The sequence below is a fragment of the Bombina bombina genome, chromosome 5, assembly GCF_027579735.1.
Source record: "Bombina bombina isolate aBomBom1 chromosome 5, aBomBom1.pri, whole genome shotgun sequence".
In the NCBI taxonomy this organism is placed as follows: Eukaryota; Metazoa; Chordata; class Amphibia; order Anura; family Bombinatoridae; genus Bombina; species Bombina bombina.
This window is the reverse complement of record NC_069503.1, coordinates 510,963,725-510,990,812: the sequence shown is the minus strand read 5'-3', so window position 1 is coordinate 510,990,812 and position 27,088 is coordinate 510,963,725. Positions and strand designations below refer to the sequence as shown.

Sequence of the window (27,088 nt, the reverse complement as noted above, 5' to 3'; positions counted from 1 at the left end):
GGCTGGTTGTTAAGATTTACATTCCTGCTTTTAAAATAAAGATAGCAAGAGAATGAAGAAAAATTAATAATAGGAATAAATTAGAAAGTTGATTAAAATGTCATGCTCTATCTGAATCATGAAAGAAAAAATGTGGGTTCAGTGTCCCTTTAAGCAGAACCACAAATTTGAAAAAAAAATGCATTGGGGCTAGAAAGTTATTTTTTTCATCTAAAAAATGGTAATTAAAAATATATTACAATTTTCTGTCATTTTGCTAAAAAAACAACAAACAAACAAAAAAAAACCCCCCAACAACATCATGTTATAGAATCAACAAAAATCAGCTTCACAAAACAGGTATATAACAATGAAAATGTAGGAAAAATAGAAAGTTCAAACTAGAAATGTGCATTGGTATATTTTAATTTTAAATAGAAGCATTTTTGCAATATACATCCATTAGTGAAAATGCTTGTAGTAAAAGTTATAACTGTTTCAGCTACATACACACATATGCTGCAAGTGACAAAAGGATCAGGATTCAAATATCATGCCTGCTCACAAAGCTGCTGGTGGTGTGTATTGTGTTTGTGAGAAAATAATTTGTGTCATACAACCAACTGCTGATTCTCAAGAAGCTGTGGTGTTTGAATGCTGGTGCACAGGGCACTCACAGTATATGCAGGGAGATAGAGTTTGATATAAAGTGGGAAAGATCTAATGTTGGAATGTGACTGACAGAGAGGCTGCAGGGAGATAGGGTTTGATATAAAGTGGGAATGATCTAATGTTGGAATGTGACTGACAGAGGGGCTGCAGGGAGATGGAGCTTGATCTAATGTGGGAAAGTGACTGACAGAGGGGCTGCAGGGAGATGGAGTTTGATCTAATGTGGAAATGTGACTGACAGAGGGGCTGCAAGGAGATGGAGTTTTTTCAAATGTGGGAATGTGACTGACAGAGAGGCTGCAGGAAGATGGGGTTTGATCTAATGTGGGAATGTGACTGACAGAGGGGCTGCAGGGAGATGGAGTTGGATCTAATGTTGGAATGTGACTGACAGAGGGGCTGCAGGGAGATGGAGTTTGATCTAATGTGGAAATGTGACTGACAGAGGGGCTGCAAGGAGATGGAGTTTTTTCAAATGTGGGAATGTGACTGACAGAGAGGCTGCAGGAAGATGGGGTTTGATCTAATGTGGGAATGTGACTGACAGAGGGGCTGCAGGGAGATGGAGTTGGATCTAATGTTGGAATGTGACTGACAGAGGGGCTGCAGGGAGATAGAGTTTGATTTAAAGTGAGAATAATCTAATGTTGGAATGTGACTGACAGAGGGGCTGCAGAGAGATGAAGTTTGATCAAATGTGGGAATGTGACTGACAGAGGGGCTGCAGGAAGATGGAGTTTGATCTAATGTGGGAATGTGACTGACAGAGGGGCTGTAGAGAGATGGAGTTGGATCTAATGTTGGAATGTGACTGACAGAGGGGCTGAAGGGAGATAGAGTTTGATTTAAAGTGGGAATAATCTAATGTTGGAATGTGACTGACAGAGGGGCTGCAGGGAGATGGAGTTTGATCAAATGTGGGAATATGACTGACAGAAGGGCTGCAGGGAGATGAAGTTTGATCTAATGTGGAAATGTGACTGACAGAGGGGCTGCAGGAAGATGGAGTTTGATCTAATGTGGGAATGTGACTGACAGAGGGGCTGCAGAGAGATGGAGTTGGATCTAATGTTGGAATGTGACTGACAGAGGGGCTGCAGAGAGATGGAGTTGGATCTAATGTTGGAATGTGACTGACAGAGGGGCTGAAGGGAGATAGAGTTTGATTTAAAGTGGGAATAATCTAATGTTGGAATGTGACTGACAGAGGGGCTGCAGGGAGATGAAGTTTGATCTAATGTGGAAATGTGACTGACAGAGGGGCTGCAGGGAGATGGAGTTTGATCAAATGTGGGAATGTGACTGACAGAAGGGCTGCAGGGAGATGAAGTTTGATCTAATGTGGAAATGTGACTGACAGAGGGGCTGCAGGGAGATGGAGTTGGATCTAATGTGGGAATGTGACTGACAGAGGGGCTGCAGGGAGATGAAGTTTGATCAAATGTGGGAATGTGACTGACAGAAGGGCTGCAGGGAGATGAAGTTTGATCTAATGTGGAAATGTGACTGACAGAGGGGCTGCAGGGAGATGGAGTTGGATCTAATGTGGGAATGTGACTGACAGAGGGGCTGCAGGGAGATAGAGTTTTAACAAATGTGGGAATGTGACTGACAGAGGGGCTGCAGGGAGATGGAGTTGGATCTAATGTGGGAATGTGACTGACAGAGGGGCTGCAGGGAGATGGAGTTGGATCTAATTTGGGAATGTGAGTGACAGAGGGGCTGCAAAGAGATAGAGTTTGATGTAGTTTGATAATAATGTGGTAATGTGACTGAAAGTGGTGTTGCAGGGAGATGGAGTTTGATCTAATGTTGGAATGCGACCAACAGAGGGGCTGCAGGGAGATGTGGGAATGATCTAATGTGGGAATGTGACTGACAGAAGGGCTGCCAGGAGATAGAGTTTGATCTAATGTGGGAACGTGACTGACAGAGGGGATGCGGGAGGTAGAGTTTGATCTAATGTGGGAATGTGACTGACAGAAGGGCTGTGGGCAGATAGAGTTTGATCTAATGTGGTAATGGTCTAATGTGGGAATGTAACTGACAAAAGGACTGCATGGAGATGGGGTTTGATTAAATGTGGGAATGTGACTAACAGAGGGGCTGCGGGGAGATGGGGTTTGATCTAATGTGGTAATGGTCTAATGTAGGAAACTAGGAATGTGACTGACAGAGGGGCTGAAGGAAGATAGGATTTGATCAAATGTGGGAAAGTGACTGACAGAGAGGACAAAGCCCTGGGTCTGAGGTGAAGTATGGATTGCTGAGTCAGAGGGTATAGCATGATGTGGCAGTGTTGTTGCAAGAGGGTTTGTATGGCTAGGTTCTGATCTGAGATGTGAGGTTGGCTGATAAAATAGCTGTGGGCTCATGGGTCCTCATCTAAAGTCTCATCTAGGTATGTGTTTATGAGGGGCTGCAGGATTATACTAATCTGAGCTATTATGTAGGGCTGTGGCTAACTTGTAGAGCCAGAGGTCTGATATGAGTTTGCCACTGACAGTTTCCTAATGCAATTAAAAATATAGGTCTATGAATACGGCACAGCGCCGAAACGCGTAAGACCTGTCTGCTGGTCTTATTCCCTGTATTTTGAACTTTTAATTGATTGAATAAAGGATCGTTTTTTACCACTATTTTGGGACTCTTACCGGACCTTGTTCTTTTGTATATCAATTAAAAATATACTCATTATTCTGCTCTTGTGAATTATGAATGTCATTCAAAATAAACCATTCATCATGGCTGTATATGTTTGCATATCTAAAGCTTAATGAATGAAGCTAAAATAAAAATAAAACAAAAAAATATAATATAAAAAAACATAATTTATGCTTACCTGATAAATTCCTTTCTTCTGTTGTGCGATCAGTCCACGGGTCATCATTACTTCTGGGATATAACTCCTCCCCAACAGGAAATGCAAGAGGATTCACCCAGCAGAGCTGATATAGCTCCTCCCCTCTACGTCAGTCCCAGTCATTCGACCAAGAATCAACGAGAAAGGAGTAACCAAGGGTGAAGTGGTGACTGGAGTATAATTTAAAAAATATTTACCTGCCTTAAAAAACAGGGCGGGCCGTGGACTGATCGCACAACAGAAGAAAGGAATTTATCAGGTAAGCATAAATTATGTTTTCTTCTGTTATGTGCGATCAGTCCACGGGTCATCATTACTTCTGGGATACCAATACCAAAGCAAAAGTACACGGATGACGGGAGGGATAGGCAGGCTCATTATATAGAAGGAACCACTGCCTGAAGAACCTTTCTCCCAAAAATAGCCTCCGAAGAAGCAAAAGTGTCAAATTTGTAAAATTTGGAAAAAGTATGAAGCGAAGACCAAGTTGCAGCCTTGCAAATCTGTTCAACAGAGGCCTCATTCTTAAAGGCCCAAGTGGAAGCCACAGCTCTAGTGGAGTGAGCTGTAATTCTTTCAGGAGGCTGCTGTCCAGCAGTCTCATAGGCTAAACGTATTATGCTACGAAGCCAGAAAGAGAGAGAGGTAGCAGAAGCTTTTTGACCTCTCCTCTGTCCAGAATAAACGACAAACAAGGAAGAAGTTTGGCGAAAATTTTTAGTTGCCTGCAAGTAGAACTTGAGGGCACGAACTACATCCAGATTGTGTAGAAGACGTTCCTTCTTTGAAGAAGGATTTGGACACAAGGATGGAACAACAATCTCTTGATTGATATTCCTGTTAGTAACTACCTTAGGTAAGAACCCAGGTTTAGTACGCAGAACTACCTTGTCTGAGTGAAAGATCAGATAAGGAGAATCACAATGTAGGGCTGATAACTCAGAGACTCTTCGAGCCGAGGAAATAGCCATTAAAAATAGAACTTTCCACGATAACAATTTTATATCAATGGAATGAAGGGGTTCAAATGGAACACCTTGTAAAACGTTAAGAACTAAGTTTAAACTCCATGGCGGAGCAACGGCTTTAAACACAGGCTTGATCCTAGCTAAAGCTTGACAAAAAGCCTGGACGTCTGGATTTTCTGACAGACGCCTGTGCAACAAGATGGACAGAGCTGAAATCTGTCCCTTTAATGAACTAGCCGATAAACCCTTTTCTAGACCTTCTTGTAGAAAGGACAATATCCTAGGGATCCTAACCTTACTCCAGGAGTAACGTTTGGATTCGCACCAGTATAGGTATTTGCGCCATATTTTATGGTAAATCTTTCTGGTAACAGGCTTCCTAGCCTGGATCAGGGTATCAATAACCGACTCAGAAAAACCACGCTTTGATAAAATCAAGCGTTCAATTTCCAAGCAGTCAGTTTCAGAGAAGTTAGATTTTGATGTTTGAATGGACCCTGTATCAGAAGGTCCTGTCTCAGAGGTAGAGACCAAGGCGGACAGGATGACATGTCCACTAGATCTGCATACCAAGTCCTGCGTGGCCATGCAGGCGCTATTAGAATCACAGATGCTCTCTCTTGTTTGATTTTCGCAATCAATCGAGGAAGCAGCGGGAAGGGTGGAAACACATAAGCCATCCCGAAGTTCCAAGGTGCTGTCAAAGCATCTATCAGAACCGCTTCCGGATCCCTGGATCTGGACCCGTAGTGAGGAAGTTTGGCGTTCTGGCGAGACGCCATGAGATCTATCTCTGGTTTGCCCCAACGTCGAAGTATTTGGGCAAAAATCTCCGGATGAAGTTCCCACTCTCCCGGATGAAAAGTCTGGCGACTCAAGAAATCCGCCTCCCAGTTCTCCACTCCCGGGATGTGGATTGCTGACAGGTGGCAAGAGTGAGACTCTGCCCAGCGAATTATCTTTGATACTTCCATCATTGCTAGGGAGCTTCTTGTCCCTCCCTGATGGTTGATGTAAGCTACAGTCGTGATATTGTCCGACTGAAACCTGATGAACCCCTGAGTTGTTAATTGGGGCCAAGCTAGAAGGGCATTGAGAACTGCCCTCAATTCCAGAATGTTTATTGGAAGGAGACTCTCCTCCTGATTCCATAATCCCTGAGTCTTCAGAGAATTCCAGACAGCGCCCCAACCTAATAGGCTGGCGTCTGTTGTTACGATTGTCCAGTCTGGCCTGCTGAATGGCATCCCCCTGGACAGGTGTGGCCGATAAAGCCACCATAGAAGAGAATTTCTGGTCTCTTGATTCAGATTCAGGGTAGGGGACAAATCTGAGTAATCCCCATTCCACTGACTTAGCATGCACAATTGCAGCGGTCTGAGGTGTAGGCGTGCAAAAGGTACTATGTCCATTGCCGCTACCATTAAGCCGATCACCTCCATGCATTGAGCCACTGACGGGTGTTGAATGGAATGAAGGACACGGCATGCATCCTGAAGCCTTGTTAACCTGTCTTCTGTCAGGTAAATCTTCATTTCTACAGAATCTATAAGAGTCCCCAAGAATGGAACTCTTGTGAGAGGAAAAAGAGAACTTTTCTTTTCGTTCACTTTCCATCCATGCGACCTTAGAAATGCCAGAACTAACTCTGTATGAGACTTGGCAGTTTGAAAGCTTGAAGCTTGTATTAGAATGTCGTCTAGGTACGGAGCTACCGAAATCCCTCGCGGTCTTAGTACCGCCAGAAGGGCGCCCAGAACCTTTGTGAAGATTCTTGGGGCCGTAGCCAATCCGAATGGAAGAGCTACAAACTGGTAGTGCCTGTCTAGGAAGGCAAACCGTAGATACCGTTGATGATCTTTGTGAATCGGTATGTGAAGGTAAGCATCTTTTAAATCCACTGTGGTCATGTACTGACCTTTTTGGATCATAGGTAAGATTGTCCGAATAGTTTCCATTTTGAACGATGGAACTCTTAGGAATTTGTTTAGAATCTTTAAATCTAAGATTGGCCTGAAAGTTCCCTCTTTTTTGGGAACCACAAACAGGTTTGAGTAGAACCCTTGTCCTTGTTCCGACCGCGGAACTGGATGGATCACTCCCATTAATAACAGATCTTGTACACAGCGTAGAAACGCTTCTTTCTTTATCTGGTTTGTTGACAACCTTGACAGATGAAATCTCCCTTTTGGGGGAGATAATTTGAAGTCTAGAAGGTATCCCTGAGATATGATCTCCAGCGCCCAGGGATCCTGAACATCTCTTGCCCAGGCCTGAGCGAAGAGAGAAAGTCTGCCCCCCACTAGATCCGGTCTCGGATCGGGGGCTCTCGGTTCATGCTGTCTTTGGGGCAGCAGCAGGTTTCCTGGTCTGTTTGCCCTTATTCCAGGACTGGTTAGGTTTCCAGCCTTGTCTGTAACGAGCAACAGCTCCTTCCTGTTTTGGTGCAGTGGAGGTTGACGCTGCTCCAGGTTTGAAATTCCGAAAGGAACGAAAATTAGACTGTCTAGCCTTAGCTTTGGCTTTGTCTTGAGGTAGGGCGTGGCCCTTACCTCCTGTAATGTCAGCGATAATTTCTTTCAACCCGGGCCCAAATAAAGACTGCCCCTTGAAAGGTATATTAAGTAATTTAGACTTAGAAGTAACATCAGCTGACCAGGATTTTAGCCACAGTGCTCTACGTGCCTGTATGGCGAATCCAGAGTTCTTAGCCGTAAGTTTAGTTAAATGTACTACGGCCTCCGAAATGAATGAATTGGCTAGTTTAAGGACTCTAAGCCTGTCCACAATGTCGTCTAGCGTAGACGAACTAAGGTTCTCTTCCAGAGACTCAATCCAAAATGCTGCCGCAGCCGTAATCGGCGCGATACATGCAAGGGGTTGCAATATAAAACCTTGTTGAACAAACATTTTCTTAAGGTAACCCTCTAATTTTTTATCCATTGGATCTGAAAAAGCACAGCTATCCTCCACCGGGATAGTGGTACGCTTAGCTAAAGTAGAAACTGCTCCCTCCACCTTAGGGACCGTTTGCCATAAGTCCCGAGTAGTGGCGTCTATTGGAAACATCTTTCTAAATATTGGAGGGGGTGAGAACGGCACACCGGGTCTATCCCACTCCTTAGTAACAATTTCAGTTAATCTCTTAGGTATAGGAAAAACGTCAGTACTCGCCGGTACCGCAAAGTATTTATCCAACCTACACATTTTCTCTGGTATTGCAACGGTGTTACAATCATTGAGAGCTGCTAAGACCTCCCCTAGTAATGCACGGAGGTTCTCCAATTTAAATTTAAAATTTGAAATATCTGAATCCAATCTGTTTGGATCAGAACCGTCACCCACAGAATGAAGCTCTCCGTCCTCATGCTCTGCAAGCTGTGACGCAGTATCAGACATGGCCCTAGTATTGTCAGCGCACTCTGTTCTCACCCCAGAGTGATCACGCTTGCCTCTTAGTTCTGGTAATTTAGACAAAACTTCAGTCATAACAGTAGCCATATCATGTAATGTTATCTGTAATGGCCGCCCAGATGTATTAGGCGCCATAATATCACTCACCTCCCGGGCGGGAGATGCAGGTACTGCCGCGTGAGGCGAGTTAGTCGGCATAACTCTTCCCTCGCAGTTTGGTGAAATTTGTTCACATTGTACAAATTGACTTTTATTTAAAGTAGCATCAATACAGTTAGTACATAAATTTCTATTGGGCTCCACCTTGGCATTGGAACAAATGACACAGATATTCTCTGAGTCAGACATGTTTAACACACTAGCAATAACTTGCAACCTTCGTTGGGTGCAAGAGAATGACTGGGACTGACGTAGAGGGGAGGAGCTATATCAGCTCTGCTGGGTGAATCCTCTTGCATTTCCTGTTGGGGAGGAGTTATATCCCAGAAGTAATGATGACCCGTGGACTGATCGCACATAACAGAAGAAATACAATTAAGCTATGTAATTAGTCATAATACCTCATAATCAATTTTTAGGAATTCATCCAGTATCATTTCATAGATCGATGGTCTTAGTCGCAGATCTCCTCTTGGAAGATACTTGCTGATAGCCTAAAGGAGAGACAGAGAATATGAAGTTAACACACTATTAAAGGTGTATAAAAACCTGTTAATTATAACACTTGTATTTAGTATTACAAAAAATTAGCATTCCAGTTAAATGTGACAACTTTCTAAATATATTAACAGTTTGCCTGCTGCAACTTTTTTTCAAACACCTTCATCACTAGTCTTATTTGGAAAAGCCCAACCAGACTTCTTATTGGAGTAGACATTTCTTGTTATTATCATTTAGTTATGAAAACTTGTAATGTTTAGCAGTAACTCATCATCTCTGCTGAGGGAAATCAGGGACAGATATGCAGCAAAGCTAGGCTTGTGAGGTCTACAGTGTGCACTTCCAGTTTTTAGGATTAGAAAACTCATAATTATCAGAATTTAATTATAGGAAAAGGGGGGCAAAATAAATAATGAAAATATATTGAAAAGTTTATTTTTACATTTTATATAACAATCTCAAAATGTTCTATGTCCCTTTAAGTAAAAGAGCATTTAAATTAGGCATCAGCAAATATTTATGTAATTTGTTTACTAAATGAACGCAGAATATGCCCGCTAATCCAGATATTTATGTGTTGTTTTACTTTTACACAAATATATCTGGTGCCAAAAATAGCCGAATGCTGCTTCCAGCAGCCATATTCGGCATTCGCCTAGTAAACGAGTAGTAAATATGAATATTTGACCATGCCTTATTTAAATGAAAAATGCAAAGCAGAATCAATAGCATCTTTTCATTATAGAGTCACAGTGTTATAATTGTGGATTTTCTATAATAAACATATACTTTAGTTCAAATTCTAAACAATTTCCTTCGTAAGACAACAATATTGATTTCCATTTGAATGTAATATCGCTGACTTCTTTAAATGGTTTGACTAAAGCAACCTAAAACAAGAAGTGTTTATATTAGGCCGTAGGCAGAATTAAATGTAATCATTTTATAGCCCTTGAGTAATACAATTATTGTGCAGCGCAATTACACATCCAGACAAATCAGGAGATTTGAGTCCCCATAGAAACCTCAGCACGAAGTCTGCTAAATTCACAGAGATCTTTCTAGCTTCTCAGGCTTCACCAACTCTTATATTAATCTATGTAACAAACTCGCTGATGTCAATCATATATCTCCATTCTTTAGCAGATGAGTAGGGGATTATATGCAAGGAGCTATAAATGAGAGTCCAAATGTCTCAATTTGGAGTGTCTATATCTACATTATACATGAACTCTTTTATGCAAGTTCATTGCTATTCAGTACATCTTTCAAAGCAAATCATGGGATAAAAGGACAAAACTATAAATATCACTCACAAAGGTCTGTTTAAACTTTAATGACATTACAGGAAAAGGAAAGTCAAATTAAACTTAAAAGGACATGAAACCCAATTTATTTCTTTCATAATTTAGAAAGAGCATACCATTTTAAACAATTTTCTAATTTACTTATAGTATCTAATTTGCTTAATTCTCTTGTTATCCTTTGCTGAAAAGCATATCTAGATAGGCTCAGTAGCTGCAGATTGGTGGCTACACATAGATGCCTCGTGTAATTGGCTCACCTGTGTGCATTGCTATTTCTTCAACAAAGGATACCTAAAGAATGAAGCAAATTAGATAATATAAGTAAATTGGGATGTTGTTTAAAATTATATTCTCTATCTGAATTATCAAAGAAATGTTTTGGGTTTAATGTCCCTTTAAACAACTAGTAGTAGAGATGATATATACCAAATACCACAACTATTTTAGGGGGCGCTATGCATAAGAAAATGTAAAATTCAAATTAATTGTATCCTATAGTATAATATAATAAAATACAATACAAAAACCCAATAGAGTCCCGATTAGCAATATCCAAATATGTCACATCAAGTTCTGGCAGTTCTCTGTACAACGGTACTGAAGATGAATATAATTCATAGACGAGGAAACACAAACAAAAGGCGCCTCCTGGTTCACTATCATCAAGGTAAATGGATAGAAATCAGAAAAAAAGCTGCTCACTTGAAGTGAAGCACAAGATTGTGCTCACATAGCAGGCAGAGGCTTCTGAGCCGCTCGGCTGACTTCACTATCGATAACTGCGGAAGGACCAGTCAGGGCTCACGCCAAGCGAATATGTTGCCATAAGAATATACATTGGAATAATCTGTGGGACTGGTCAGTTACCACTGATGTGAAGAAAGGTGCGGCTAGAATTGCATTCACCTTACCATTGGATGAATGGATTTTTTTAAATGAAGAGCTGTGATTTATATTCGCACAGCCTGATGAAACGGCGTTGACCGCTGAGAAACGCGTTGCTGGTTTTTATAATAAATGTTTTTTAATACTTACCGCTCTGTGGTCACCTGGGTCAATTTACTTGTATACAAGTACCATAGTAATATTATTACAGTAACTTTGTTGACAATATGGAGGACTTTGGCTTTGAAAGTGACCCGCGAAAGTACCAAGGGATGAGATTTACTTGGCGTGAGCCCTGACTGATCTTGCCGCAGTTATCGATAGTGAAGTCAGCTGAGCCGCTCAGAAGTCTCGGCTATGTGAGCACAATTTTGTGCTTCACTTTATGTGAGTGGCTTTTTTCCTGATTTGTATCCATTTACCTTGATGATAGTGCACCAGGAGGCGCCTCTGTTTGCGTTTCCTCTTCTAGGAATTCTATTCAAATGAAACCTGCATGATTCAGATATAGGGGGCGATTTAACAAAGTCTGGCGGACATGATACGCTGCAGCATATCATGTCCACCAGACATCGCTGAATGCGGATAGCATACGCTGTCGGGATTCAGCATTGCACAAGCAGTTCTAGTGAACTGCTTGTGCAATGCCGCCCCTGCAGATGTGCAGCCAATTGTCCGCTTGCAGGGGGTGTCAATCAACCCGATCGTATTTGATCGGGTTAATTGCTGTATGCCGCTCAGAGGCGGTGGATCCAGTTAAGGAGCAGCGGTCTTAAGACCGCTGCTCCTTAACTCCTGTTTCTGGTGTGTGGAAACAGGGTGAGTTTGCCCCATTCAGGGCATAGTAAATCGGCCCCATAGTGTGGCTTAAGACACTTTAAATTCACTTCTGTTACCAAATTTTCTTGTGTTCGTTTAGTATCCTTTGTTGAAAGTAATATGTATATATTCTACAGCTGGTGATTGGGGGCTATACACATTTGTCTCTTGTCACTGGCTCACCAGATGTGTTCAGCTAGCTAATTGTAGTGTATTGCTGCTCTTTAGATTGTTTTAACTATGTATTTAACCCATTTGCCGTGATTAAACACAGTTATATGCAAGCAATAGTGCAATAACCAAATACATTAACATTTTAGAGGATTTTCTTTTTGCACGTTTATTTGTCTTTAATCAGCATGTGGCTTTTGCAGATCGATTACACAGTAGCTTATAAAATTGAAATTTATAATTCATCGTATAGCGCATTCACATATACAAAGACATTGTGCGCTGCTGAATTTGAGACCTTAGTCTTGCAGGCTTGATTTCCTTCCTGTATTTCCAGCTTCTCAGACAGTATTTTGCAGACACAGCCATTATTTTTAAGGATCAGGTTTAAATTGAAAAGAAAGATTAAAAAAATAGAAATAAAGATGATATCATGGTCAAACTTCTGTTTGTGTTAGAATCTAATTATACATCAATGATCATTTAAAATTAGTCCTAGATGCTTCAGTCTGTAATTTATGTTGTATAATTATTAAAGGGACAGTCTAGGCCAAAATAAACTTTCATGATTCAGATAGGGCATGCAATTTTAAACAATTTTCCAATTTACTTTTATCACCAATTTTGCTTTGTTCTCTTGGTATTCTTAGTTGAAAGCTTAACCTAGGAGGTTCATATGCTAATTTCTTAGATAGCATCCACAAAAACTTTGATGAAGGTTTGTTAGCAGTGGTAATATATAAATGTGTATTAGAACGTCTTTTGGTGAAAGCAACTCCAAACAGGAGTCCCACTAATGCGGATATCACCAAGATTAAATATTAATACGTGAACACTCAAATTGTATATAAACAAAGGGCTTACCACACTTATAAGTATCCCACCGATAAGGAGTAACGTCTCTTGCACGCTCTTTATAATCTCAATGTTGGCGTGCTACTCGCTATGCAAGTGGTGTAATGTCGGTAAAAATATCAATGCGCCGCCTCTATAATTAACCTGCTGAGTAACGCAGGTATAAGACCGCTCCAAACTCCGGTGCTGCTAGGGCTCTCCAGAACCCATGAATCCAAAATGATAAGTAGAACAAAAGTCACAGTTCCGGTGTATGGATAGGCAGGGAGAGATATCAAAGGTTTAAAAGTAAATTTATTATACTTGCATTAAAACAATTTCATCGGCACAGCAAACTGACAGACACCTCGGCTGCCTATCCATACACCGGAACTGTGACTTTTGTTCTGCTAATTTCTTAGACCTTGAAGGCCACCTCTTTTCAGAATGCATTTTAACATTTTTTCAGCACTAGAGGGTGTTAGTTCATGTTTTTCATATAGATAACACTGTGCTTGTGCACGTGAAGTTATATGGGAGCAGGCACTGATTGGCTAAACTGCAAGTCTGTCAAAAGAACTGAAATAAAGGGGCAGTTTGCAGATGCTTAGATACAAGGTAATCACAGCGGTAAAAAGTATATTAATATAACTGTGTTGGTTATGCAAAACTGGGGAATGGGTAATAAAGGGATTATCTATCTTTTAAAACAATACAAATTCTGGTGTAGACTGTCCCTTTAATGCAAACTTATTCTAATGACAAGGGCAGTATTTTGTTCCTTTAAAGGTGGCACCTCTATTCTCAGCCCAGACTCTAAATGCAACCTAATCACACCAAGACTCCCCATAGACAGTGAAAACCATACAAAGTCTACAAAAGCTAATCCCCCAGCTGTCCAAACTTTTGCCCCTGGACTGTCAAAAAAACTAGAGCAAGGGTGTGAATTTTGATATTCGAATTATAGAACAAATATTACAATTTACATTGAAATATTAAGGGCCAGATTACGAGTGGAGCGCTAACGTTTGGGAAATAACCATATGTTCCTTTTCGCGTTAGTGCACTAGAGAATATGCGATCGTGTTGTTTACTCATAATACAAGTGCAACACGACGCTCACAAAAAGCTTTCTTCTAGCGAAGTTAACGCTCGAGTGGGAGTGTTAATTAGCGCTCCATTTGTAATCTTGCCCTAAATATTCACATTTGAATGTAACATTTACATACAGGTTACTGTAGACTTACATTAAAGTCTATGAAAATGAACATTTTAGTGTTATTAGCCAACTTAACATTACATTTGCTAAAGGAAATAATTGACCTTTATTTTGCAAACATGAATACTAAATGTTCGTACACATTGATTTAGAATAGGGGGTGCCAAAGGTTTAATAAAAGACAGACTTGACATTTTGTGAAGTTTGATCTAGTTATGCACATGCTTAAAGGGTCAATAAACACCTTGGGCAAGATTACAAGTTGTGCGGTATAAGTTTTCCACGCGCTATATGGTCTTTTCGAAAAACAATTTCCATTGCACAGATATTACAAGTCTTGAAAAATTGTGATTGCGTGCGAGCATTTGCCTTTTACGCATCAATCCTTTCCACCCTCGAAGAGCTGTAGTTAACAGTTTTCCGCAACATAAACGTTTCACGAAACACTTTCAAAATACATTACAAAGTACAGTTACACTCATATTAACACTATCTAATAAAAAATATTTAAAAAAAAAATATTGTACACAAAAGCAGACGTAGGGATTTTACATTGACATATGTAATACATATACATAGAGAAACATGGATTTATATGTATAGAGATATGTTTAACTATGGAGATTTCACATTACAATCTTATGCACATTAAACAATATCTCAGAGGGATTTTCAAAGAGATATTTAGACATATACAGGGAGTGCAGAATTATTAGGCAAGTTGTATTTTTGAGGATTAATTTTATTATTGAACAACAACCATGTTCTCAATGAACCCAAAAAACTCATTAATATCAAAGCTGAATAGTTTTGGAAGTAGTTTTTAGTTTGTTTTTAGTTATAGCTATTTTAGGGGGATACTTGTGTGTGCAGGTGACTATTACTGTGCATAATTATTAGGCAACTTAACAAAAAACAAATATATACCCATTTCAATTATTTATTTTTACCAGTGAAACCAATATAACATCTCAACATTCACAAATATACATTTCTGACATTCAAAAACAAAACAAAAACAAATCAGTGACCAATATAGCCACCTTTCTTTGCAAGGACACTCAAAAGCCTGCCATCCATGGATTCTGTCAGTGTTTTGATCTGTTCACCATCAACATTGCGTGCAGCAGCAACCACAGCCTCCCAGACACTGTTCAGACAGGTGTACTGTTTTCCCTCCTTGTAAATCTCACATTTGATGATGGACCACAGGTTCTCAATGGGGTTCAGATCAGGTGAACAAGGAGGCCATGTCATTAGATTTTCTTCTTTTATACCCTTTCTTGCCAGCCACGCTGTGGAGTACTTGGACGCGTGTGATGGAGCATTGTCCTGCATGAAAATCATGTTTTTCTTGAAGGATGCAGACTTCTTCCTGTACCACTGCTTGAAGAAGGTGTCTTCCAGAAACTGGCAGTAGGACTGGGAGTTGAGCTTGACTCCATCCTCAACCCGAAAAGGCCCCACAAGCTCATCTTTGATGATACCAGCCCAAACCAGTACTCCACCTCCACCTTGCTGGCGTCTGAGTCGGACTGGAGCTCTCTGCCCTTTACCAATCCAGCCACGGGCCCATCCATCTGGCCCATCAAGACTCACTCTCATTTCATCAGTCCATAAAACCTTAGAAAAATCATTCTTGAGATATTTCTTGGCCCAGTCTTGACGTTTCAGCTTGTGTGTCTTGTTCAGTGGTGGTCGTCTTTCAGCCTTTCTTACCTTGGCCATGTCTCTGAGTATTGCACACCTTGTGCTTTTGGGCACTCCAGTGATGTTGCAGCTCTGAAATATGGCCAAACTGGTGGCAAGTGGCATCTTGGCAGCTGCACGCTTGACTTTTCTCAGTTCATGGGCAGTTATTTTGCGCCTTGGTTTTTCCACACGCTTCTTGCGACCCTGTTGACTATTTTGAATGAAATGCTTGATTGTTCGATGATCATGCTTCAGAAGCTTTGCAATTTTAAGAGTGCTGCCTCCCTCTGCAAGATATCTCACTATTTTTGACTTTTCTGAGCCTGTCAAGTCCTTCTTTTGACCCATTTTGCCAAAGGAAAGGAAGTTGCCTAATAATTATGCACACCTGATATAGGGTGTTGATGTCATTAGACCACACCCCTTCTCATTACAGAGATGCACATCACCTAATATGCTTAATTGGTAGTAGGCTTTTGAGCCTATACAGCTTGGAGTAAGACAACATGCATAAAGAGGATGATGTGGTCAAAATACTCATTTGCCTAATAATTCTGCACTCCCTGTATATATATATATATATATATATAAATATATATATATATATATATAATCATATACATCTCGCTATAAATAGATATATCTGTCCAAAAATCATCACATATGTAGAGAAATATTTATTTACAATTAAACAGAACATATTCCGTTAGGAAAACATTCTCGCAATATGAAATATTCGCATTTTCATGTACACTTTTCGAGGAGAATACGTCATGGGCATGCGCAACAGGATAGGATTTTAGTTTTTTTAAAATATTTGTCTTCTCCGTTGACTTCTATGGGGAATACGTGACTGTGCATGCAATTTGGCTTTTTGGATTACGTGGGTTAACGAATGCGCAAAATAAGTTATTTTACAACTTGTAATACCTTTGCAACCCCAGATGCGAAAAAAACAAACCATAATGCGCCATGCGACTTGTAGTCTTGCCCCTTGTAATTACAAGACATTTCTGTTAGCGTGCAGTGAAAACTGTTTACTTTTAACTTAAAATGGAGGTAAAGTTAGTCCCTTTTGAACACATATATACATTCATTACTCTTAATTTATCAAGATCGCTAATTATTTTTTTTCAATTAATGATTATTACTCAATTTTTAATACATTTATTTGTTCCTACCGTTGCCACACTAACTCCGCCCATCCGCTACTTCCTCGATTTGTGTGTGTTGACGTATAGAGTGGTCCCACCAACTCTATACGTAGCTCAAATGCGCCTTCACAATAAAAGTTTTTATAGCGCATGCGCAAATCACGGATTCCTAACTCTACTGCGCATGCGGTTCTCGGTGATATCTCCAACCTGTACAAGCGTTACTTCCGCTGAAAAACGAATGCGCATGTGCGACCACAGGAGTGCGCTCCTAATAGAAGCCTGACAATTTTTTGCGCATGCGCTGTAAAATAAATAGGTGGATGACGTTGCTTGACGGTCGCCTAATGGCCAGAGTTTCAATTGGGTATCTAGAAAGCGTGACCCACATCATAAAAAAAAAGAAAACGGGTTGAATTTGGCTAGTGTCAACAATAAAATAATAGCGGCGATAACTTGATTTCAAGATAAGATGGGAAGAAATGATGAATGAAAGTCCTATTATTATTGAACAAAGAGTATTATTGTAGATTGCAACCCAGGTAAGTTTATCTTCACTTTAAATACGAGCACTACCCAACAAACATGTAAAAAACATATTTTTAGCGGAGTTAGCGCTCCAGCTGGAGCATTAAATACTGCTCCACTTGTCATCTGGTTCTTTATATACAAAACTTAAGGTGTTTACCGTCCCTTTAAGCAAAAGAGACCCTAAGCTTGCAAATTAAATTGATATTAGTTTAGCTAAGGAAACAGAAGTGGTGCAGAATGTGTGTTTTTTATTGAGTTTTAAACTTGAAAACCTTAAAGGCAATGTACAAACATCAAGTATAAAACATATACAATATACAAGTAATAAACATATGCAAATACTAATTATTTTGCTTTTGCCTGACAGTTCATTAAAAGAAAGAGATTTGATAAACCTCTGTTTTTATTACTATTTAAGCTTTGCTCTTATTGCAGTATTCATCATTTTCTATGATCTCCTGACTCTGTGTTCCGTTACACTATTTCTGTACTATAGGTTGGGTAGCTCAAAGCCTGTGTTAGCTAATCCTCAAGTCATAGAAACTAGAGAAGAAACAGCTCCTGAAGAGTCATAAGGGGCCATCTTCACATGTGCTGCCATTTTCAAGTGCTGGCCCCAAAAACAAGTATTCAGGCATCACAAATTGAAGAGTTATTAGAAGCTTATAGTTCTGTAAAGTCCCATGCTGCTATAGAGCACTGTATCATACTGCTGCTCTCAATCAGATTTGATGGTGCGCGTAAAACTCTCGGGGGGTGTTGAGGCTTGGGGTGAACTTGTTGTTGCCATGCCACTGAGACCAGCACCTTTATGGTTAAATGCAGGCCCCTGAGCCCAAAATAGAAAGGATGGTATCACTCTGTTTAGTTCACACTCTCAAAGATGATAACCACCTCCAACACCAAAGATTACATCTCGATTTTGGGAATTTAATTGAATTTCAGAAACCCATGTAGGAGTCAGATATTATCGGCTGGTAAGATGACCGCCACCAAAAGTCTCCCAATTTTTATATTTTTATTAATATGAGCAGGAACTATCACTACTGGCTGAATGAAAAAAAACGAAAAGCCACAAAATAGTATTTTAATCTACAGGTATACTTGCAGATCCCGATCTAAGTTTTGCACACACCTGGTTTAGAACAAACCAGTTAGCTAATATTAGTAATTTTTTAACAAATGCGTTCAGGTATTCTCCTATTAATGCAAAAACTCCTGTTTCTGAGATGCCCAATACTCACCCCCTTACTGCCTGACATACGCATCCTGAAAAAACAGGAGCTTGCTTTTCTACAGAAATCTTCAATACATGGTTTTCAAACTATTGTAGTACCCTTGTGCTATATGCATAAAACATAACTACTTTCCCTGATGTCATACTGAGGTAGCCTCAAGGGCACTGTGTGTATCCACAACTATATAGTGCTCAAGACACATGCCCTTTCCTATAAGATTTATCAGGTAGCTGATATATAGAAGCTACCACACAAGTATAAGCGCATGGATAAATTTATGTCACAGGTGAAAACACATTCACCCGTAATGCCAGCTAAAGTTAAGGATAGGAAAGCTAAAAGTGCTGATCTTAGTATTGAGTCTTCAAGGCCTACTTATCAAGCCGTCAACTTTCTTGCATTCGACGGCACCAATACGCTCGCCTGACATCGCCTAACATCACGGCCACGGACCTGAATACGCTCTCCATATTTATATAAAAAGCTGTCAAAAAGCTGCGCACCAAGTACGGGGCGATGAGCAGCGGACTGTTGTTAACTAAACAGTCATCGATCTCGCTGCTATTCTGCTTTTTCCCAGCTTTATTTATATACTGTCACTAAACACCGCAACTATACTAAACTGTTTAACCCCTATCCCGCCACAGAATCTAACACTTCTTATTTTTAAACAGCAAATAAATAAATTCTATTCAGCATGTTCTCAATTTTTATGGAAAAAACAAAAAGCTTGCATATGGATAGCGAAATTGACACAAAAAAAAGAGAATGCTGGGTTGGCGTTTCCAGATATTAAACTGTATAATCTTGTAACGTTAGCCAGGACTACAATGGACTGGCTAACGAATTTAAGTAAATTTACTTCTATCAAACTTGAAACAGAAATAGTCTCCCCAGTCTCTCTTAAGGCGATCTTGCACTGTCCGATAGGGAATCTCCCTAGTAATCTAACTTGATTACTTTTAAGAATGTTATCATAGCATGGCAAAAGATGTGTTACAATCTAAGAATAGATTGCAAATGTTTCTCTCTTCTCCCAATATGTGGGAATCCAGAATTCATACCAGGAATTCAACAATCTGTTTTCAAATCATGGTCTCAAAAGGGGCTGATATATGTACATCAATTGTTCTCTTCAGCCGGACACTTATTATCCTTTAATGATCTTATCCGTATGTTTCAAATATTCAGGAATGATCTATTTGCATACTTTCAGATACGTCACTTTATTAATGCCAAAAGTTGGAAAGTGGAGCTACTGGGTCGATGGTCCGAGATCAATCTAGCTATTAGGAACTTTTCTGTAGGCAAATGTTCTCTTTGCTATTTGATATTTTGCTCTCCAAACAGGGACAGCTACATTTAAATACAATTCAAGCTTTTTTGGGCATTGCACTTTCCAGCAGTAGAGCCCATAAATATTAGACATAGTTTCGTGGTAACACAAAAGCTTACAATTCCCAGTGGTTGGAAAGAATCACATGTCAAATTGATTCATAATGTCTATTTTTCTCCCTCCAAATTGGCAAAATTCTTTCCAAATAATGATTTTTTCTGTCCAAAATGCCATTTAAATAAGGCAGATATTCTACATATATTTTGGAAATGTCCAAAAATATCACAATTGTGGTCCAAATTAAATTTTTGGTATAATAAACTCTTTTCTGATCATTTCAAGATTAATGGTCGTTAAAAACATTTCTTGTCAGACTCGGCAATTATTAGACCAAATTATTACCATACCTACTGTACTCTGATAATGAGATACACGATACTAAAGAAGTGGAAGGATATATCCCCACCCAGGTTTGCTAGTTTTATAAGTATCCTACTACAACATATTACGTTCGAGATACAGAACATTAACTTATTAAATGATAATAAGACGCAGGAATTTCTGGATAAATGGCTACCGCTGATCAAAGCACAAACACTGGAGATTCAAAAACCGTTATTATCCCCACTATTTAACAACAAACCATTTATTCAGCAGTTAAAGCGGGCCTGTTTCCCCTCCCTTTGATACCAGTTTCATCATTAGCTTAGTAATCTGAGGACTGTGTTAAAGCAAGGAAGGATATAGATATAAAACATTTTTTTTTCTCTTGTTATATTTTTATGAATTTGTGTTTTGGGGGGAATAAAAGAAAACCTCTACGGTTCATAGGCATGATAGTCTTATTTATAGTGCCCACAGGTAAAGGGGCATGATAAACAGGAATTATCTTGTACAGGTTTATGAAACTCTGAAATTAGGTTAAACTCTGTGACTCTCATCATGGTCAAATCTTTGAAATGCATGTGGTTGTTTTTTTCATTTATTGTTTTGTGTTTTTTTAATTTATCTGTTGTTTTTTGTATAAACATGTCATGATGTGTTACCTGTTTTATGGGCACGAATTGTAATTCTCTTTCTTATGTTCTGTGAACCGGCTAAAAGAAGTACATTTGATTTTTATTTTAAATTCTATGTGCTTAATCGTGAAAGTGTAAATTTTACCTCCATATCCCTTTAAAAGAAGTTGATAATTTCTTGAAAAACAATGTCATGTTTTTTTACTACAGTATTACGAGAGGTAGTGACATCTAGTGGACAATTAAGTGTAGCACATTTTACTTTGAAAACAAGCTAAAATGAAGATTAGTTATTACTGTTTATTCAAATATAATAGAAAGTTGTAAATAAAATTGTGCTTATTCATAATATAATACAATTACATTTTATTTTAAATATAGTATATAAATAAAAAACGTTTTGATACATCTTAATAAATCAATCATAACTAAAGGACAGTTTAGTCAAAATTAAACGTTTTTGATTCAGATAGGGCATGCAATTTTAAACAACTTTACAATTAACTTTTATCATCAAATTTGCTTTGATCTCTTGGTATTCTTAGTTGAAAGCCAAACCTAGGTAGGCTCATATGCTCATTTCTAAGCCCTTTTTTCATTGCACTTGACAGTTTTTCACAGCTAGAGGGCATTAGTTCAGGTGTACCATATAGATAACATTGTGCTCACTCCCATGGAGTTACTTATGAGAGGGCACTGATTGGCTAAAATGTAAGTCTGTCAAAAGAACTGAGATAAGGGGGAAGTCTGCAGAGGCTTAGGTACAAGGTAATCACAGAGGTATAACGCATATTAATATAACAGTGTTGGTTATGCAAAACTGGGTAATGAGTAATAAAGGGATTATCTATATTTTTAAACAATAATAATTCTGGAGTAGACTGTCCCTTTAAGCAACTTGCCGTATATGATTGTCCATGTAAATACTTTAGCAGCCAGTAAGGGGTGTAATGCATAGGGCAGGTGTCACTGAGGCCAATTAGGGCAGCATTATTAAAGGCAGGCAGAACATTTTGAGGATTAGTTCTATGGAATGAAGTCTTCTTATTTATTATATTTATTACAAATTAATTATCTCTGGTTGTCTAGTGCAGTGTTTTTCAACCAGTGTGCCATGGTATACTAGTGTGCCGTGAGAGATCCTCAGGTGTGCCGCGGCAGACTGACAACAGTGCGGGGGTGTCCCTCTTTCAAATTTTTAAATATTGGGAGGTATGTGACAGGCTCATCAGGCATCATTTACAACCATGACATTGACATTCATTCACAGACAATCATTATGATTGTTTGTGAATGAATGTCAATATGTCATGTATAGTTTGTAGGAGGCATGGTATGACAGCACAGTACAGTGTGTGTGTGTATATATATATATATATATATATATATATATACTGTATATATATCCTGTATTAGGCTACAATGTGTGATTTTGTAAAATTTTGGGATGGTGGTGTGCCACAGGATTTTTTTAATGTAAAAAAGTGTGCCACGGCAAAAAAAAGGTTGCAAATCACTGGTCTAGTGGAAGTGCATGTTGCACTTTTTTTATCCCCTAATGAGCCAGGTGACTTTCATTTCAGCCCTTTCTGGAAGTCAATGAGTTAAATGTGTGGAAAAGTTAAGTCATGATACACAGATGACTAAACTAATGACATAATAAATAAAATAAAGTATAATACTAAATATTTTCTAGCCTTATTATAATATGTTGAGACATACAGAATGTATCATGATTGTTAAAACACAACACGAAACTTGCTGATTTTGTGTCAAGAATGAATACACAGAGATACAGCAGAAGGGGACAAATAAACAGCATCAGAGCGGTTACTCTGCATGCTACAGATGGCAAATAAAATAGATATCAAGCCCACAAGGGTATCCTTCCCTGTTGCCTCATCACTTCAATGGGAAAAAAAGACGTTTAATCTCCATAGGTGAATTATTCATCTCCTGATGCTCTCTGCTGTGAGCTGAATGCTTTATTCATGGAGATAGATATCTGGTCTCATAGGAGTCTACACCAATCCCAGACACACAACTTCAAGTGACTGTAAACGTATTAACTTTCTGTGTGCAAACTTGCTTCAATATATAAAGTGTGATCTTGTTTTCCTCCTGTTTCTCTACTAATAACACAAATAATACAGGCACTAAAAATAAAGAATCTAAAATAATAAATATAAATATCTATCTTTTTCAAATGGTAACAGTGAATGTATGTGAGGGTGTATATGCCCTCTCTCCATGTCTAAAATGAACAACGGAGGTGTGTCCATGTTAATTCCGTCTATTTATTTTTCAACACAGTTTGGATATAACTTTTATTTAGCTCTATAATACATATTTAGATTTTTTTTTTGGGGGGGCACATTGTCCTCCCGTACAATTGTATTGGTCAGATATATATATCAGTAACAGTACAAGCATTAAGGATATATATGTGTAACAGCAAAAGAAAAAAAAACAACAAACATAAAAAGATTCACTCAGTAAAATAGAGTTTGCTGGCAGATAAGAACCATTGGTCCATCAAGTTTGCCCACATGTCCTGTAAAGTGTAAGCTTGATTGGTTAGTAGGATAGCCTTATGCTTACCCCAGGCATTCTTGTTCACACAGTGTTTGTCTTTACCACCTCTAATAGAAGTTTATTCCATGAATCATGTACTCTTTCTACAAGGATGAGCATCTGCAGATTACTACTGTACCTGGTACCCTTCATCTTTAAATAATAGGGTTGCTATTATTGTGAAAAACACTTAAAATATTTGAAAGTTTCTATCATGTAACCCCTCTCCCTTCTCCCCTCTAAGCTATACATATTTAGGTAAAAGAGTCTTTTTTTTGTAGGTTCTATTTTTTTAGACCATGTACCATTTGAACAACTGTCACTTAAACAGATTCGGGTTAATTTATATCTTTCTGGAGATACGGCCTCCAGAACTGTATACACAGTACTCAAGATAAGGCCTAACTAGGAGACCTCCCAACTGTACCTATGTAAGAGGGACAGTCCCTTATTCTGAGTTGTGTCCCACTGTCCCTCTAAGACAGGCATATGTCCCTATTTGCAGAATTTCCCGTTAGCACGCCCCCTACCAACTAGACATGCCTGATATCCAACCATGAACCCACCCCCTTTTACAACAGCCCCGCCCACAAAACAGCAATGGCTCTCTCAACCTTCTGAGTCCCTAATACCTATACCCAGGTTATGATTACGGCCCATGGCCGAAACATGTCAACCGTCTAGTGCTTTCACCCTCTTTCTGCACTTTGAATCTGCATGGATTTTTTAACCTTGATGTTGCAATAAAGGAACTTTTTATCAGCAAAACCGCCTTCTCTCTCTCTTTTCCTGTGACTATTACAAGCCATTTGGTACTTGCTGTATCTCTCTTGCTGTGAGTATCTACACCTGCTCTGGGCGAAGAAAGTCTCCATCCCTCCTCCTATGCTGACATGCTGACACACCTACACCTCCTTACAGCTCATTGCCGCACACTGATATCAAGACAGAAGCTAACACAGAAGGGCAGATTGTGCTGAGCAATCTCTCAGCCCCGTAAGGCATACGGATACCTGAATACTCTGCTTCTTCGACGGCTAACAAGAGCTGCATGATAGGAGGAGTGAAAAGTTGTTCCTGTCTTTGGTAACGCCAAGTCTTTGGATCTCTTAGGGGTGAGTAGGCTGTGATAAGACCGGGATACTAAATAAGTGTATATGCAGGTTTAAAAAGGTACTCACTTTGTTTCATCAATCTCCATTGTGTATACTGTGGGATATTTCATCTCTTTGTCCTCCCTAATACCTAGCCTCAAATGTTTTGAGGCATAACTAGTGATATTTAAAATGGCATGAGACCCTTACTATCCCTGCTGTAAATACTATTATCTATAAAACCAAGCATTCTACTGCATCGCTTACCAAATTATCCAAAATAACAATTTCTAATTCCTGTTGCTCTTTTGTAACAGCAGCAAAGTGTCATTGAGCCTGTAACTGACCTTCAGATTTTTATTTCCTAAATGCATAATTTTGCACGCTCATTAAATCCAAGTAATTTCTCCAATCTTTTTCTATCATTTGATTACATTTCTTCCATGAAAAATCAACTCTGTTTCCCTAGAACTAGATTTCAATCTCTTAAAAAAAACGGGAAACCCCAAAAAATGTAACTGATGATTTAGATAGAACATACAATTTTAAACATCTTTCAAATTTACTTTAATTATCAAATATGCTTCATTCCCTTGTTATCCTTTGCTGAAAGAACAGCATTGCACTACTGACAGCTAGCTGAACAGATCTAGTGAGTCAATCACAAGAGATAAATGTGTGCACTCACTAGTGTAGGATATGTGTGTATTCTTTTTCAACAAGGGATACCAAGAGAACAAAGCACATTTGAAAATAGAAGTGATTTTAAACGTGTCTTAAAATGATATGCTCTATTTGATTATTGCAAGTTTAGTATGATATGGCTGTGGACATAGTGATTCTGGTTGGCTCTACACTCTTTTTCTCTGTGTGTGCCTTTTGTACAATATTAAAATTAAATGTTGTAACAGTAAATGATGCAAAAAACAAAAACAGTATGAACATTTTGGGGGAAAAAGTGCTAACCACCCACAGTAACCATCATCTCTATTAACCCTCTAACCTAAAATGAGCAGAAGTTTAACATAAATTAGTTTTTTTTTCCAAATGGCTTTGTGTGTTGGCGTTTCATTAGTGCCATCAGTTCCTTGCATGTTGACAGCAGCGAAACAGTGGAGGAGAGAGTTTGGAACACCTTGTTGACAGATAAAAGCGCAAGGTGCACACAGTGTAAAGTTGATAAATGCCTCCTTTTCAAGATCTTTAACAATATTTAAAAAATACATAAAAGTAGAAAAATGTCATCCTAAAATCAGTTTTCAAATATCATATTTCTTTAATAAGATTTACATTTAAATGCATTATATTTACTCTAGGATCTAAGTAGACAAAAATACTCAGAATTATTTATATTTCATAGCATTGCTGTTGACCAATTATGCATTAAGGTGTTTGTATTTTTCATTTTTAGCATGAGATGAGAGCTTGCTACCTAGGTACAAACTGGCAAACACATTTAGGAATTGAGCCATGCGCTATATTGCGGCCCTTATCGTGGCCTTCAATATTGTGCCCCCTCGCCTGCGCATTGTGATTAACATTGGGGGAAACCGGTATTGTCCCCCTCACCTGCGCATCAACATTAATTGGCCCCCTCGCCTGTGCAACATGATTTGTCCCCATCGCGAGCGCAGGATTACCCCCTGGAGCCAAGTGCTGGGCCGGGTTATCTGGATTGAGCACCTGTGATGAGGATCGTGTGCCAACCCTTGACTGCCTGCTCACCGCTCTAGCTGGTTTGCGCCGCTGCTGTTGCCTTTGTGGGCCCGCCCCCCGCCCTCGATCCCCAGCCACCAAGGACCCAGACTCACCTGTGGGTCCCTGGATGGATGACAGTCGGGATGCCAAATGGACCAGAGAGACTACAGACGCCTGCTGCTCTGCCTCCGGAGTTGTTTGAAAGTGCGCAATGCGAACCGGAAATACGTCACCGGAAGGGGCGGGGCCTAGCGGTGACGCTACGGGAGGATCACCGGGGGCCATGCGGACCATAGGTTCCACTAGACCACCAGGAAAACTTCCTCCCGGAGCGGCCACAGCCCCCACTCCCGCCGGAGAAGAAGATTGGCCAACAAGAGAGACCAGGGTCTGGAGGAGGGAAGACACCGCGCACGCAGCGGCAGGAGGGAGGCCTTGTAAGGCCGCAAGGGATTGGGATGGCAGCAAGGCCCCTATATCTAAACCCACTGTGGGATATTGCCCCCTAGTGGGCTGAGTACAACCTAGTGGGTTAGCCACGTGGCTGGGGGCTTGAGTGATATCAGTAGATGGCTGGCTTGCCTCCCCTTGTGATGGATGGGCCTGAACTATAATGGGAGGAGGAACCAAAGGCCCAAGAGGGGAAGGAAGGGGGATAGGGGGATGGGTGTCAGCCTGTAGTACCTGGGCCACATGGATTAAGTAATCTGATGGAGCTATAGTGATTATGGGTGCTGGTGTGGGTAATGGGTTAGCTACAATAGGAGGGTTAACAGTTTGAATTTCCTGAGAAGGAAATTCAGTGATACTCATCTCCTCTCTCTATTCTTCTAACACTGCACCGGATCCTTCCTGGAGCGTTTTGCAGGAACAGAAGAGCGTTGAACACGGTCCATGGCGATCACAAGACAAGAAATGGATGATGTGAAAAGACTTGCAGCTGTCCCAGAAGAAGAAGAGG

The 27,088-nt window shown here is 39.7% G+C and overlaps 1 protein-coding gene across 2 annotated transcripts in view; it reads right to left on the bottom strand.

The window, feature by feature from the left end:
* VPS41 (VPS41 subunit of HOPS complex) overlaps positions 1-27,088 on the bottom strand; it is an 809,562-nt gene that overhangs the window by 152,626 nt on the left and 629,848 nt on the right. For both annotated transcript variants that reach the window (XM_053714423.1, XM_053714424.1), the window contains exon 17: positions 8,457-8,549. In XM_053714423.1, coding sequence (XP_053570398.1) covers positions 8,457-8,549 — 93 coding nt within the window. The remainder of the gene's footprint in view (positions 1-8,456; positions 8,550-27,088) is intronic.